The following is a 17,168-nucleotide window of genomic DNA, read 5'->3' on the forward strand; positions in this document are numbered from 1 at the left end:
GATCATAGCAGCACTATTCACAATAGCCAAGACGTGGAAGCAACCAAAATGTCTATCGACAGATGAATGGATAAAGAAGATGTGGAACATATATACAATGGAATACTATTCGGCCATAAAAAAGAATGAGATAACACCATTTGCAGCAACATGGATGGACCTAGAGATTATCATACTAAGTGAAGTAAGTCAGAAAGAGAAAGACAAATACCATATGATATCACTTATATGTAGAATCTAAAATATGACACAAACTTATTTACAAAACAGAAACAGACTCACAGACATAGAGAACAGACTTGTGGTTGCCAAGTGGGAGAGTATATGGGAGAGGAATGGATTGGGAGTTTGGGGTTAGCAGATGCAAACTATTGTATATAGAATGGGTAAACAACAAGGTCCTACTGTATAACACAGGGAACTATTTCAATATCCTGTGATAAACCATAATGGAAAAGAATATGAAAACGAATATATATATAACTGAATCACTTTGCTGTACAGAAGAAATTAATACAATGTTGTAAATCAGCTACACTTCAATAAAACATATTTTTTAAAAAAGATATTAAATGTGTTGCTTCATGCACAAAGTTTATAGTACTGTTACATCAGCAACAGAAAACTACAGGGGACATTTGATACTAATGGCTTAATGGAATTTTCAAGGTACCTCTTGTTATTTCAAATGATTTGTGATTCATAAGTAGACAGAGCTATAAGTAAGAAGAATCAAGCTATAATGACAAGCAACTCTTTCAAGGTACTTTTTAAAGTTGTTTTTCACTTATATGATGTAATTTTAAAACTTTGGGTTCCATTATCCCAGTTGTCGCTGAATGTATCTACTGCTCTTACAATTTTCAAAATGCTCCCCAAACTTTTGTATGTCTGGTCTGAGATGCATAAAATACTTAGAGCTACAAGCATAACAGTTGCTTTTATTACAACTTAGGAAAAGGACACTAATACTACCAATTTTACATGTCACAAATTTCACAATAGCTGCTTATATGCTGCTGGGGGAAAGCTAACTTTAAAAGAAAACTACCTAAAGGATGGCTTCTTTTAGTTATATACACATAAACACCTGATTATACAAAACTCAAAAACTTGGAGAAAATAAAGACAATTTATTAAAATTTCAATCCGAGTCCCTAGTCATTTGGCAATTTGCAAAATGGTGGCAGGGTAAAGCAGAAAAAAATGAATTTGAATAGTGTGTCAAATAAAAATTTGAACATGATTTAATTATAAGATTTCAATGCAGCTAGGTTACAGAAGCACAGCAATTATCTTTCCATTCAAAGGATAATGAAATATCTCAACCATTCTTTGTATAAGAAACACAATACCCCAGTGGCTCTCTGTCTCCAGGGATCACTTCAGGGCTAAGAGCAGTTATCACCTGAGCCTGACAGAAGAGCTGCCATTAACTGTGTCCTGAATCCCTTAGGTGATCCCTTCATATGCCTCTAAAAGTTAGTCCTACCTGCTCTAACTCAAACTCAGAAGAAATACTGTATCCATGTTATAATACTTACTTCTTGAACCCAGACGATGAATTTCCTCCACTAAGAGCTTAACTTCGTGATCCACATTCATTGCTGCCTGAAGGAGAAAAAAATAAATGTGTATTTCTACAGTTTCTACATTCCATTAAACACACCTTGCAAAGTCCAAGGGCCCTTTCTTTTTCTCATGTAGCATTTGTAATGATTAATTTACTGTGGCCCTCTTCCTAAAAATACTTGCATGGCCCTAGAGTACCTCCATTTCCCCAATTTTATAACTGCCCCTCTGGGCTGACCCCACTCTTCTATACAGTCTACTGGGCAGAATGAAGCCATTCTCCTTGCACCCACTATGAACTCTAAGCCCGTGCTCTGGGCACCAAAAATACAAAGGTGAGTGACACAGGACCTGCCCTCAGGGAATTCACCATTCAGACGCAGAGAAAGGCCTGGAATGAATAGTAATGTGACAAGAAAGCACTCTTTTAGTGGTGGGTCCAAGGCATTAAGGGAACACAAAGGAGGAAGCCACAGAAGTTTTTGTCACTGGGGAGAAGTGGCCAGTAGACAGTTGGGAAAGGATGTTCTAGGCACAGGGAAGAGTATATACAAAAGCACAGAAGCAAAAAACAAAAGAAAACCGCAGCACACTTGGAGCAGGCCCTAAGCTTAGAAGCTGGTGGTACCAGGATAAACCAACACAATCCCTCCCCTCCGGGAGCCTGCAGTCCAGTAAGGAAGGCGGATCCAGGTGGATCCAAGGCAATTTTAATACCATGGGGTCAGCGCAGTGATGACCTCTGGGTCCCTTCCCCCATCAGTGCCCAGTGCAACCTGACTGTAATGGAGAGCCTGTGATGAAAACCATTCATCTTTGGATACGGAGTTCAGGACTAACAGCGGCTGTGAGAATCCCCTTGGCTCATGAGGTCCTCCATGGGCTGGGCTCTGCCCACCATTCCACCATTCCAGCCACCTCAAATCTACCCCCTTGAATCCAGGCTGCAGCTCCATGGGGCTTCTTTTTATTCCTCAAATACCCCTTACTCTCACACCTCCAGCCTTCACATATCCTGTTTCTCCTTCAACCAGGACTCTGGCTATTCCTCTTTCTTGGGGCTGACTTCCATACGTCCAGTCCCAGCTGAGATATAACTTCCTGCAGGAAGCCCTCCCTGAATCCCTGGGGTAGGAGAGCTCTCCCATGTGTGTTCCCACAGCATGTGCACCCTCTTCATTTCACTTGATGATTGGAATGATGCTTCTCAGTTTTTATCCCTAGACAGTGAGCTCCTCTATGCGGGGATCTGACTGTCATGCTCACTGCTGGACCACATCCGGCACCAAGAGCAGGAGTTCGATAAATAACTGGTTTGCAGACTGGAAAATGAGCAAAGACATGAGAAGGGAGGGAACCACACCTGTGGGTGTTGTCACCATGGAGCTGCGGATTTACGTGAGGAACAGAGAGGAGCTCTAAGAGGGAGGAAGTGCACTCAGACAGAAAAGGTAAAGGGGCCTGGCAAACACCTACAGAAAGTGGGCGGAGACAAACACAGCAAGAAATAGGAAAGTGCAGGTAGAGCTAGAGGAGAGCAACCCAACCTTGCTGTGGATCAAAGAAGGAAAGTATAGAAGTAAAGGAAGAAGAATGAGTTTCTATAGGAAGGCAGTAATTTACAGTGAAAACAGCGACATGAGGGTTGGAAAGTATGAGCAGCTGGGCAAAAGGCATCAATTCAGTCTGTTTGCAAATCGTCAGTTTTCCAAATCAGATAAAAGAGTGGGATTGTGTGAACGGTTTACTGTTGGGGTGATGATTTGGAAGAAACAACTTTATTCAGACAGATTGTAACTAACTCTCGGTAGCTTTGAAAAAACAAGAATGACATCTATGTTTAAATGATATTGATCAGGACCCCAGATTTTCTATCAGCTAATAATAAAAGCACCACTACACTGCTACACTTTCGTGTAAATCTTATAATTTAAGAAGCCTACATTGCAATAAAAGGCAACATCTTAGGTTAATGCATCTACATAAAACCGAATATCAAAAATTATAGTGTCCAAATGTGGGAACTTTGTGTTGGTGAAATTATAACATTATATTCAATTCAAGATAGTTTAAGAGAGACACTAAAAAGCTAAAACATACCCAGAGGACACAACTGAAAGACATGCCACGAGAATAATCGTAAGGAAAAAACCTGTTAGTGTCAGTGTGGTGGACAGCTGTTATATTTCCCTGCTCAACACCCATTCCGCCTTCTGGCACCAGCAGTCTAATGTTTGTTTGGATACAGCCTTTCCTTCCTTACTCTAAACCCATGTATCTTGGGTAGAGCCTCACCCTGGACTCCAGGAGTGGTTCAAAGTCAGAATAATTGGTTTGGGACATAGGATAGGTGATCCCATCCTGAACAATGGGTTCAGCCCATGAATTTTGCCAGAACTACTAGTAAAAAGACACTTTGCTACTGGGTTTTAAGGTATAAGCTCACAGCCCCTATATAAATGGCTACCATGTGAAAAGAGCCTGACAAGAATAAAGCTGACACAAAGAAAACTCCAGCCACATAACAATGATTGAATCTGTATATAACCTTGGACTTTCCAGTTACATGAACCAATCTTTCCTGGCTTGGGCTGGTTTGCTTAAGTTTCTGTCACTTGCACTCTAAAGAATCTTCACTTTTAAAGTTAACCTAGAGAAGACCTGCTGCTATTTTTTTAAAAATTAAAGCTCCTTTTATGTACTTGTGTGAATAGTCTTATTTCGTGTTGCTCTGTTGGGTAGGATGGATAGATGGGACAGAAAGGCAGATTTGAAAGCCATATGAGACAAAATTTCTCTAACAATCAAAACGGTCTAACAGTGAGTAAAGTTTGCAGTGGTAGTATGGATCTGTGAGGGTTGATGAAGAAATCAGCCCACATTGGACAAAATAGAAAGGGAAATGTCCAAGGGGATTACAGTCCTTTCCAATTCTCAGATGCTTTGATTTCCTCCCACCCTGAATATTTATCTCTTTAACATCGTTTTCCACTCCTTCCACCCCGCACCAGCCACACACTTCAGACCTAATTCTCCTTTAATAATGAGACTCAAAGAGGAAATCCCGCCCTTAAGTAATGTGAATTCCTGGATCACATTAAGCAGATGTATGTTCATCCAATTTTAAGACAGGAAGACAACCAGAATTTCTTTGTAATTAATTACACCTGAGGCTCCTTATCTGCATTAATTCATGTAAACCTAAGAACCTTATGAAGTAATATTATTTATCCCCATTTTATGGATGATGGAACTGACTCCGAGGGGCTTCCCACAATTAAATGCTGTTTCTACTGCATCACTCTGGCTCGTTTTTTTTAAATTTTGTTTCATTTATTATTTTTTTGCTGGTTATTATGCCAACTGCACTAAATATATAACAGTGGGTTGTATTTGTGTGAAATATTACATGCTGAGTGCTTACTAAGGCAGGCACTTACAAAGTAAGAAAGGCTCCCCGCACTGACCCTTGCGAGTAGGAACATAACAGGCTTAGAAACTATTGCTAGCATACATCATTTGGCATGGTTTATGTCTTTATTTGATTATTTAATGAGGACAAAGGAGTATAAAATACTCTGTTGCACAATCCTTGGAAGGCCCATGACATTTTATAAGGACAGAAGCCTGGGACTGGTGTTAAGCAGCAAGATCAAGAACAATGAGAGGCCATGGGCAGAGCAAGTCTAAGAGAAAGAAAGCCCCTCAGTGGGAGGCTCAGGGGAAGGCGATGGCAGATGCTAGTCGGGCCCTCTAATTGAGACAGAATCCAATTAGGCACTGTGCGTGGGAATCACAAAGACAGCGGAATGTGGGAGCACTAGGCCATCTGGGCCATATGCTGAAATGCTCCACCATCAATATGCGCTTAAGAATATATTTAAGGACTCTCATAGCTTTTTTGAGTGGTTGGTTCCTTTTTTGTTTTGTTTTGTTGGTTTGCTTTTTGTTTTGGGGGGGGGGGTTTGAGTTTGGAGGCAATACCTAGAAATTTTCTAATGTCAGGGAATAAGCCTACTGGAGTGGGGACAACTTGGAATCAGGACTCACCTCTCCACACTGGAGCTGGCCACTGTTTCCCTGCCCTCCTTCACAATCCCTGACGAGCAGCTGGTGCGGGTCAAAGAATGACTGGGTTCCTTCCTGCCCCTCGCAGGCGCGCACACACTCCATATTTGGTCATCCCTGCGCCAAGTTTGGGAGCTGGCGCGTAAGGGGTCCCAAAACCCTGTCCCCAGCGGGCCATCACACAGTCACCACCGGTACCAGTGCAGAGCTGAGGGGCGCGGGGTTCGGCCCCCTGCTCCGGGGCGCACGGCTGGCTCCCGGGCGACCTCCCCAGGAAGAACCGCATTCCGGAAGCCTTTGTCTCCTAGAGTCTCGCGCCAGCGCCGCCTGCTCGCGCTCTCCGGCTGTTGGTGCGCCCCCGGCGCGCCCAGAGAGCGAGCGCCCAAACCGAGCGACGCAAACGGACCCAGCCCGGGGCTCCCCGAGTCGCTGGTGTCCCCTCACTACCACCCACGTCGCACACAGAATCGGGAGCGTACAGATCCGCACCCGCCGCCGGCGCCGCGGAGTCCACTGCCCTGAAGCCACCAGATTCCTCGGGGGAACCTGTCCCCTCACTCCCAGCCCGTCCCCGCTCAGCTCTGCGGAACTGGCTCCCCAAGCGCAAAACGGACACGTTGCTCCGCGATAAAAATCTTTAAACGCTGCAGATCTCTCTGCCCTGTCCGCCCCCGGGCGGCAAAACGTCACGTGAGCCGAGGGCGGAAGTCTGCTGGAGAGTTGGGGGGCGCAGGGGCGCGCCCACCCGGCCCCCCGCACCCGCTCAGCCCAAGGTCAGTTATACCCTCCAGGCGTCTTAGCCCCCTCCCGGTCCCGGCTCTCCACCCGCAGCCCACGATCCCCCCGGCTGCTTGGCCTCCACCGGCTACCCCCGTCCATCCTTCATACCTACCTGGCCACATCTTCCCAGGGCAATCACTCACCTCTCCGCCTCCTTTTCTTTTCCGAGAAAACTGGGGCTGCGTCGGTGCCGGCTGGTTACCTTCTTCAACGCACTGGGGAGGAAGAAGCTGAGGAAGGAAGTGACTGAGGCAGAAAAGAGAGGCTGCTGTGCTGGAGGAGGAGGGCTAGCGGGGGGAGGGGGGAGAGTTTCGGTGCCCAGGAATGCGGCCGCCCACACTCCCAGGGACAAGCCTGTGAGGAGGAAACTCAGGAGAGGAGATGCCCGAGACGGGGGGCGGACTCCGGACAGGTGGCGGAGCGCTGGAGGCTTCTAGGAAAATGCGCCTAGAGCTTCGATTACCGCCGCCTTTCCCCCGCGCCGCTCGGAGCCACGGATCCTCAACCGCAGCATCTGATCCTAGTCGTTGACTTCCTGCCAGCATCTCTCTCCTAACTTAGGAAACAAAGCGTCCCCAGCGTGCTGAATGCTGAGGTCTCCTAGGAGGAACGTAAGCCAGGAGCAGGGGCCTTCAGAAAGCTACAGACGTGACAACAGGATGGTCAGTTTTGCAAAAGAAAATTCATGTTTGAAAACCAATTTGTTCTACTGCGAAGAAACTTTACTTGGACAAAGCTAATTATTGGTCCCGGTCAATATAGATTTCTTCCCCTCTTTATTATTTCCTACACGTAACCGCATAATTCAATCATTTTATTCATGCATCCTTTATTTTAGTAACTTGTTTTAATCAGCGTGTGTTTGTGTGTGTGTATGTGTGTGACATGTTTGCTGTACCTGGCGTCCCTTCGAAAAGGAAACCGAGACCCTGGTGAGAGAACTGACCCAAACTATTCTCAGGACAAAGGTTGCACAAATAACTGCCCCCAAATTTCTCCCCCCGCCCCGCCCCGCCATAGCTGACTGGATTAAGAGTGGTCATGTGACCCAAGAAACACAGTCCATAAACTGGCCATCACCCTAAGAGGTGACCTGAACAAACAGTCCTCACCAAACCGGGACTCGGATCATTAGATAAGCCAATCAAGGTTCTCCCTTGGAAATGGAAAGGGGAGAATACAGAGAATGAGCTATCGGACAGGAAGGCTGAAGCTGAGAGGGCTTGAGGCAGAAGTAGAGAAAATGGGCCACCACAAAGCAAACACTGGAGTAAAAGCAAAAACCAAAGATGAAGTAGAAGGTGGATGGGTGTGGAAGTGGCAGAAGTGCCTCTATGGGAAGCTGAGACCCAGTGGTATATTAAGAACAGCAAAGACCTGCTCCCCAGGAAGATATGAGTATCCAGGTCCCTAGGGCTGCACTGGATCCCGCCACTTCCCAAAGAGCATTCTAGTTACCCTTTCACTATAAACACCTATGACTTTGGGTGTGATTTCGAATGAGTCTGTTCCCTACCACCAAAAGATTACTCTTCAACAAAGGTCTGATTCGTCAAGGTTTCTCATGTTACATGAAGTTTAAGGTGATCCCACCATCCGTTTGAGGACTAATTTTTTCTCACTAAAAGAAAGCTGAGAGGTAGTATTTTATATCTTTCAAAGTCTACATAATGCAAAAATTATAATTCAAGAAACAATCATATTTAGCAATTCTCTAAGCGGGACCTGGCTACTTTGGTTTGTGACAGTGACCACAATTCTTCATTGGGATAATATCCAGTGAAATGAATAACCAATTTGTAGTTGCTCCACTTCTTTATAACTAGGTAGTGTTTCACAGTACTTTGCCAATGGGGAGAAAACAAAAGAGAGAGAGAGAGAGAGGGAGAAATCGATTACTTTTAGCAAGTAAAAGTCCCTGTGACTATAAAAATGGATTCACTCTTTTAAAATACTTTGTTTATACATGTTGCACTAAGCGTAACATAAACTTCATGTAATCTACAAAGAATTACAATTCAAGAAAGTTGTTTAGAGTGAAAGAAATATCAAAATCTCGCCAAGTAATATTTTTCATACCTAATTCCTACTCTTTCAGTTTCCATGCAGATTTTTGCCATTATCTTTTCTTGTTCTTTTACCAATATTATCATCATGTAGCTAAGCGATGTGGAATTTTAACCTAAAAAACAGAAAATAGGGGCTTCCCTGGTGGCGCAGTGGTTGAGAGTCCGCCTGCCGATGCAGGGGACACGGGTTCGTGCCCCGGTCTGGGAAGATCCCACATGCCGCGGAGCGGCTGGGCCCGTGAGCCATGGCCGCTGGGCCTGCGCGTCCGGAGCCCGTGCTCCGCAACGGGAGAGGCCACAACAGTGAGAGGCCCGCGTATCGGAAAAAAAAAAAAAAAAAAAAAAAAAACAGAAAATAAAGTTTAACAGTTAAGAAGTACTTATTAACTATCAAGCGTGCACTGGCAACAATGTGCCCAGACTGGAGGGTACAAAGTAGCCTAAAGCATGATATTTGTCAAAAAGAACTTTCAGCGATGTACATATAAAATTTTAATTTGTCAAATAGAACTTTCAGGGCTTCCCTGGTGGCGCAGTGGTTGAGAGTCCGCCTGCCAATGCAGGGGACACGGGTTCGTGCCCCGGTCAGGGAAGATCCCACATGCCGCGGAGCGGCTGGGCCTGTGAGCCATGGCCGCTGAGCCTGCGTGTCTGGAGCCTGTGCTCCGCAACGGGAGAGGCCACAACAGTGACAGGCCCAAGTACCGCCAAAAAAAAAAAAAAAAAAAAAAGAACTTTCAGTGATGTACATATAAAATTTTAAGACAATCCTTATCCATTTATTTAATTACATAGTATAGACCAGCACTGTTTAATAGAAATATAATTGTGAGCCACTTCTGTAATTTAAAATTTTCTAGGAGCCACATTAAAAAAAAGAAACATGTGAAATTAATTTTAATAATATGGTTTTATATAATGTATTCTTTAACCCAGTATATCTAAAATACTATCATTACAACTTGTAGTGAATATTTTAAAATTATTAATGAGATATTATAAACTTTGTTTTGTACTAAGTCTTCAAAGTTATTGTGTATTTTAATCTTAGAGTGCATGGCAGATGCTCAGTAACTTTATATGGTTAATGACTACTGTATTGGTTGGTGTTGTTACAGATAATTCCAGAATAGAGCATGACATATAGGCTAATAAATTTACTTAAGAAATTACATGTTCCTGGAATGAGGGAAATAATAACACTATATTTAAAGGTTCATTTTTAAAAATGTAATTGTCTCTCTTGTAATGAATAGAAAAAAATCTTTGTAAAGGATCTTCAGGACAGCAATTCCATCCTGAGTATATACCAATAGAAAAGGTACCTAGATCTACCGAGAGACATGTACAGAATATTCACTGAGTATTCATGGCAGCACTATTTATAATATTTCTAAACTAGAGCCACCCAGATGCCCAGTAACATTAGAATGGATTAATAAATTGTAGCATATTCAAAAAATGGAAATTACCCACCAAGGAGAAGGAACAACCAACAACTACATGGAAGGGTATGGTTGAATCTCACAAATACAGTGTGGAGTGAAATAGCCTATTATTCATTTTACATAAAGGTTTAAAAGCAGGCAAAACTAATCAGTGGTGTTAGAAGTTAGGATAGTGGTTATCCTTGTTGGGTGGTGGGGGATAGTAATTGAGATAGGGCATGAGGGGGGCCTTATGGGGTGCTGACAATATTCTGCTTCTTGATCTGTCTACTGGTTACACACGTGTTTGACTCTTCAACAAGCTGGCCAATTAAGATAAATTTTTTCTTCCTGTGGCTATGTTCTTTTTAATAACATTTTGACCTGTTGACCTGTTGACCAAACAAGGCTTATTCCAGGAATATAAGGATTATTCAACAATATTAGGAAACTTTATAATTCCCTATGGCCAATAGTCTCTCATTTTTATCTTATTCTTTAAATGAGGTTTATCATTTGGATCTATCATTCTAGTTCAGACTGTCGTCACCTTGTGCTCGTGTTAATGTTGGTTATTATGGTGATAATAATGATTATTGTGTATCTTGGGCACTAATTTTGGATCCAAGTATAGTACTGCTTGAGTGCTCTGGGTGATATAAAGAAGTAAAAGTAAAATCTGTGCCCTCGAGAAATAATGGAAAAAGAATTATATACCATGAGTAAGTGAAATTTATTTGAGGAATGCAAAGTTGGTTCAACAAATGGAAAGTAATCAATGTAATACACTATATTAATAGAATAAAGGGAAAAGTCCACATCGTCACCTCAACAGATGCAGAAAAAGCATTTGACAAAATCCAATACCCTGTCATGATTAAAAACACTCAACAAACTAGGAATAGAAGGGATTTTCCCCAACCTAACAGCAAGCACATACAAAAAACTCATAGCTAACACCACACTCAATGATGAAAGACTGAAAACATTCCTCCCTAAGATCAGGAACAAGACAAGGATGTCTGCTAAGGAATACACAAAAAAAGCTAGCAGAATCAATAACCCAGTTCAGCGAGGTTGCAGGAAATAATATCAATATACAAAAATCAGTTATATTTCTATTTTTTCTATATACTAGGAATGAACAATCTGAAATTGAAACTAAGAAAACAATTCTATTTACAACAAGATCAAAAGAATAAAATACTTAGGAATAAGTTTAACTAAAGAGGTGCATACACTTGTACAAAATAGTATTGAAAGAAAAAAAAATTTAAACCCAAATAAATGGAAAGACATCCTACATTCATAGATTGGAAGGCTTAATATTGTGTAGATGGCAATACTCCACCAAATCATTGACAGATTCAATGCAGTACCTATCAAATTTCTAACATCGTTTTTGCAGAAATCGACAAACCTATCCTAAAATTCATATGGAAATGAAAGGGATTCAGAATAACCAAAATAATCTTGAAAAAGAGAATAAAGTTAGAGTATTCATATTCCCTGGTTTCAAAGCTTACTACAAAGCTACAGTAAATGGTACTAGCATAAGGATAGACATATAGAAAATGGAATAGAATTGACAGTCCAGTAATAAACCCACTCATCTATGGTCAATTGATTTTTGACAAGAGAGCCAAGGCCATTCAATGGGGAGAGAATGGTTTTTTGTCTGTTTGTTTTTGTTTTTTGGCCACGCTGTGCAGCATGTGGGATCTTAGTTCCCTGACCAGGGATCAAACCCATGCTCCCTACAGTGGAACCTTGGAGTCTCAACCACTGGACCGCCAGGGAAGTCCCAAGAATGATATTTTTAACAAATGGTGCTGGGACACTGGTTAACCACAAGAAAATAGCTAACTGGATCCCTATGTCACACCATACACAAAACTTAAAATGGATCAAAGACCTAAATGTAAGAGCAGAAACTATAAAACTCTTAGAAGAAGACATGAGTGTAAATCTTTATCATCTTGGACTAAGTAACATTTTCTTAGATGTGACACCAAAAGCACAAGCAGTCAAAGAAAAAATAAACTGGGTTTCACCAAAATTAAAATGTCAGTGCTTTAAAGGACACCATCCAGAAAGTGAAAAGTAACCCACAGAATGGAAGAAAATTTTTGCAAATCATGTCTGACAGAGATCTCATGTCCAGAAAATGTAAAGAACTCTTACAACTCAACTATGAAAAGACTAATAATCTAATTTAAAACTGGGCAAAGAATTTGAACAGATATTTCTCTAAAGGAGATACACAAATGGCCAGTAAGCACATGAAAAGATGCTCCACATCATTTGCCACCAGGGAAATGCAAATCAAAAACACAGTAAAATACCACTTCACACCCAGTAGGATGGCTATAATTTTAAAAAAAGGAAAATAACAAGTGTTAGTGAGGATGCAGGGAAAACAACCCTCAGACAATGCTGGTGGGAGTGTAAAGTGAATGGTGCATCCTTTGCGGAAAACAGTTTAGCGGTTCCTCAAAAAATTAAAAATATATTTTAAATTCTTTGACTCAACCTTCTACTCCTAGTTCTATAGCCAGGAGTTGTATGTCCAGAGCAGACAAATCCACAGTAAAAAGCAAATGGATTATTGGTGGCTAGACACTAGGGAGAGGAAGGAAAGAGGGCTAATGAGCATGGCATTCCTTTTTAGCGATGAAACATACTCTGGAATTAGATAATGAAGATCACACAACCATGTGAATACACGAAAAACCTCTGAATTGTACACTTTAAAATGGCAAATTTAATGGTATGTGAATTATATTTCAATTAAAAAAATTTTTGAAAAAGAAACAATGGAAAGACAAGACTAATAAACAACTAATAATTTTAAAACAAACCAGGGAATTCCCTGGCGGTCCAATGGTTAGGACTCCGTGCTTCCATTGCAGGGGGTACAGGTTCAATCCCTGGTCGGGGAACTAAGATCCTGCAAGCCGCAGGGCACAGCCAAAAAGAACAAAACAAAACAAAACAAAAAAGAGAACAAATGAAGATGCTTTGGCTGAAAAAAACTGTTGCACAAAAGGGTTGATAGACTGCCCTGGGAAGATGCTGCCTTTTCCCATTGCTCATTTATCCATCCATTCATTCATTCAACAAATATTTATTGAAAACCGTTATGGGCTAAGATTTGCACGTCTCTTTCTCAAAGAGTGGTCAAAGAGAACAAACTTCCCATGTGAAAGAGAACTATTCTTTGTCAGCTGAAGGACAGGACTTTTCTAAACTGGTTTATTAGACAGCATATATCACCATTATTTCCAGGACTTACATTAAGATATTTTTCTTATTTTATTTTTTTCTCTTTTTTTCCCCTTCCTCCATATCTTTCTTTCTTTCTTTTTTCTCTTCTCTTCTCTAACATGCAAATTAGAAACAATGGAGTTCAACAAAGCTCAGATAGTATGTCCATCACTCATCTGAAGTGATTTATTCCCTCTTTCCCTCCTCTGCCCCCCTTTTCCTCCCCTCCCCCACCTTCACTACAGAGTTTCTAGTCTCCACCCCAACATAACTTCAGGTTGCACAAGGCTTTGAGAGTCCAAGGCACAGGCTCTAGCACCAACCCTTCTTGCTCAGCTCACCACTACCAAATGGATGCAGGCTTTCAGTATGTCAATTCCAGATTCTTGAAAGAGAAAATCCAGCTGGGCCAGTTTGGATCGATTATTATCCCAGAATTCAATCTGCTGTGCCCAATACATAGGGTTGCCCTTTCTCTACAAAGGAGGTGTGGGAGATGAATCACTCCATAATGTCTACCATAGACAATAGCAACTCTATAGTACAATAAAAATAAAGCCTTGTACAGTAACTACTAAACCGCTATAGATAGTTTCATTTTTATTTAAATTAATTGAAATGAAATAGCATTAAAACTTCAGATCCTTAGTCAAGGTAGGCTCAATTCAAATGCTCAATTGCTCCAAGTGGTTAATGGCTACTGTATTGGACAACACAGAATATTTCTATTTCCTCAGAAAGTTGTTTTGGACAGAGCTGTTAGAGGTGGTTAAAAAAAATCAACAAAATCTGGAAAATTATTAAGAACCTTAATAAGATAACTACTATTTAGTTTTTGCATTTCTTCCCCCACTCCCAACCCACCAACCAAAAAAATTTACAGATCACCTCTGTTCTAGGCCCCCTACTTTTCTGACAAGCAATCTAAATTCTTACCAGAACGAGGGGCTAAATGCTACATGCAAAGAGAGGGCAGGCAGCTGTGATGATCACAGGGAGATGATCACAGGAGATCACAGGGGAGACACAGGGAGATCACAGGGGAGATCAAAGTGGGCACTAAGAAATACAATTTCTAGTCCAAGTATCCAAGCTGTTGTCCGGGGGTGACAGAAGGCCTGGAGTGGAAGGGGTTAATGCCACAGAGCATGACAGTTCGAGTTAATCAGGCTACACGTTAGAATCACCTGCTAACCTCTAAGACCCAGTGCCCAGGACCCACCAAAACCAATTAAATCATAATCTCTGGGACATCTGTGTTTTAAGGTCCCAGAGTAATTCTAATGTGCAGTGGAGGTTAAGAACCACCGGTTTGGACAAGCTTTGAAGCCAGCTGCCAGGGAAAGCTTGGGGCAGCACTCGCTCCAAGGAATTCCAAGGGACTTGGAATTCCAAGCTGCTTTTCAGCTACAGTAGTTCATTGATGTCTTCTTATCCTGCAACATATAAAGGGTCTGCTCTGGTCTCTGCCCAGGCTCCCTCACTCATGGTGTCTCTGGTAGGGACACTTTCCCAGCATGAGCAGAGGACAATCTGATCCCTAGGCAAGGTAGGGACCCAGCAACATTATCAGATTTGAGGAGTGCTTAGGAAAGTCTCTTTTCCCCCAAATAGCTCCTCTACCCTCATAATTTATGCCTGAAATTTCAATCCGTATAGATTGCTTTAAAACAGACATTACAAATTCAAATGCTTTTAGAGACAGGCAAATAATAAATGACAGCTGTAGGAATGTTTACCCAATGTTGCTAACTCTTACCATTTTTCAAGAGATGACAGAAATCTGGATTTGTAAAAAAATATAGATATATATATATCTCCCATTTTTAAAAAAATAAGGCAATTCATTGAAATGCTTTTAACACACTGTCCAGGCAAAATGAAACTTGTCTGCAGGATGGAAAAGTCCCTTTCCAAAATGCAAATGTCCCTAGAAGTAGCCAACAGACGATTTCCTTTTTCTCAGGTCTCTGTAGGAGCATTTGTCTCTTTCTACAATCCTGATAAACCCTCTGCTTTATTCACAATTCTTTCCCTCAATTCTGCTGCTTGCTGAGCTTCTGTTTTCTCTTTTTCTCGACATATTTCTTCAAAGAACACTTTAAATTTGCTGCTTCTAGCCCTCACCACCTGCTATGTATTTCACTACTTATAATATGGCTTTTGCCTTCACCTTTTTGCTAAAGGTATCCTCTCTAGTCTAAGGTCACTAATGACTCACGATTGGCAGACACATTTACCTGTCCCCAGTTCTCGTTGCCCTGCAGCTCTCCGTAGCACTTGGCATTGTCACCCATCCCCTTAGTCATGATCATTACACAGTAAGGGAGAGTACGTGGCTCTAGGCTGCTGGAGATCAGAAAGAAGTGGGATCCTCAGAGTGGATCCGAGGGTGCAAACAGGAGGCAGGGGAATGCAGGCTATAGGGTCAACTACAGTGTCCTGGGAGAAAAGTGATATTCTAAGGCTGAGTTCAAAAGAAGCACGTCTAAAGCAGTTCAGAGTTGGACTTCTGATCTGGAAGTTTCAGGTCAAAGAGAGAAGATGTATGCCTCGCACAGAAAACACTAAATAACCGTTTACAGAACAGAAGTGGTCTTCACCACATCCCCTCACTATACTCTGGACCCAATGCAGAAACAGAAGCAGATCTTGCCACTGGGTCCAAGACTGGGGATGGAGGGGAGGAATTACAGCCAGAAGCCAGGGCTCAGGCAGAGGAAATCAGGGATCAGACCCCCCCAACATGCATACCCTAAAGATCTCAGCAGAATGTTGGTGAATACTGCCATGCTGATGGGCACCCTCTCCTGCGGAGGGGACTCTGGGAGAAGCTGGAGTCAGACAGCCTCAAGTTCCTTTAATCAGCTGTGGGAGAGGAGTGGGACGACAAGAAAACACTCGCATGTGTGCACAGAAAGGTTGGGAAGGGACAGAGCAGTTCACCAACTCAGACCCTTTCCTGTATCAAGGATGGATAAAGAGCTACCTCGAGGCTTCTCCCATTGCCATTTCTTCCTTCTCTAAATCTTTTTCCTCTCCTGAGACTCTAAACAAAGCAAGAGTTCCCAGCTTGAAACTTGTCACTTTCCCTCTGGTCCATCCTGCCAATGCTTCTCTATACAGAGTTCTCAGATCCCAGAACCCACCCTAGCCTCCCTGGGTCAGCATCTTTAAGGCAGAGAGCTTGTTAGAAATGCAGAATCACAGACCCGCTGAAACAGAGTTGGCATTACATTCAAGTCTGAGATGCCCTGCTCTGGGCTATCCTTCACCTTACTGTCAGGCTAATTTTCTGAGTACAGCTTTAATCATGTCACACCTGTTGAAAAAGAAACAACAGACCCCCAAATGGAGTCACTTGTGCTAAGCCCCACATCAGCAAACCGAGGCTTAATACTTAACCTAATTGCAGTTACAACCTCTCCCAGGAATGTAGTCTTAACTGGTCAGTATAGAATATTCTGGTAACCTCCAGTGAGGTAATCTGCCTCCTTCCATCCCCCATAGGTAAGTTACCTAAGCCTGAAACAATCCACTCCTTTCCCCCTTCTGCTATAAAAGCCTTACATTTTGTACAACTCCGTGGAGCTCCTTTCTACTTGCTAGATGGGATGATACCTGATTCGTGAATCATTCAATAAATCATTTAGTGAAACCAATTAGATCTTTAAAATTTACTCAGTTGAATTTTGGTTTTTTTCACACACCCTTGCTCAAAATCTTCAGGGTTTCCTCATGGTCCATTAAATAAAGTATACACTTTTTACCATGCCTTTTAAAACCTTCTACAACCCCTACTACCTTCCAGATTACTGAACCCCCAAAACTGTCTGTGAAAACCATGAGTCAGTCAAATTGAACTCTCTTCTTCCTTCACCTGGTCCAGAGTATGGGGAAGAGGTGGAGATCAGTTTTGTTCTGTGAAAGTTTAGTTCGCACTTTCTGTGTGCTCGGCATACAACCTGTACCTTCTTTCTCCTGG

At 42.2% G+C, this 17,168-nt stretch overlaps 1 protein-coding gene across 1 annotated transcript in view; it reads right to left on the minus strand.

Moving 5' to 3' along the window:
• The window catches only part of ABRACL (ABRA C-terminal like), a 12,451-nt gene extending 5,784 nt beyond the window's left edge, over positions 1 to 6,667 (minus strand). Inside the window, exons 1-2 of the mRNA XM_007467591.1 lie at positions 6,564 to 6,667; positions 1,545 to 1,611 (exon numbers count right to left, since the gene is read on the minus strand). Coding sequence (XP_007467653.1) covers positions 1,545 to 1,605 — 61 coding nt within the window. The 5' untranslated portion in view covers positions 1,606 to 1,611; positions 6,564 to 6,667. The remainder of the gene's footprint in view (positions 1 to 1,544; positions 1,612 to 6,563) is intronic.
• Positions 6,668 to 17,168: the final 10,501 nt, after the last annotated feature.

This window comes from Lipotes vexillifer, unplaced genomic scaffold (genome assembly GCF_000442215.2).
Source record: "Lipotes vexillifer unplaced genomic scaffold, Lipotes_vexillifer_v1.1 scaffold569, whole genome shotgun sequence".
Classification (NCBI taxonomy): Eukaryota; Metazoa; Chordata; class Mammalia; order Artiodactyla; family Lipotidae; genus Lipotes; species Lipotes vexillifer.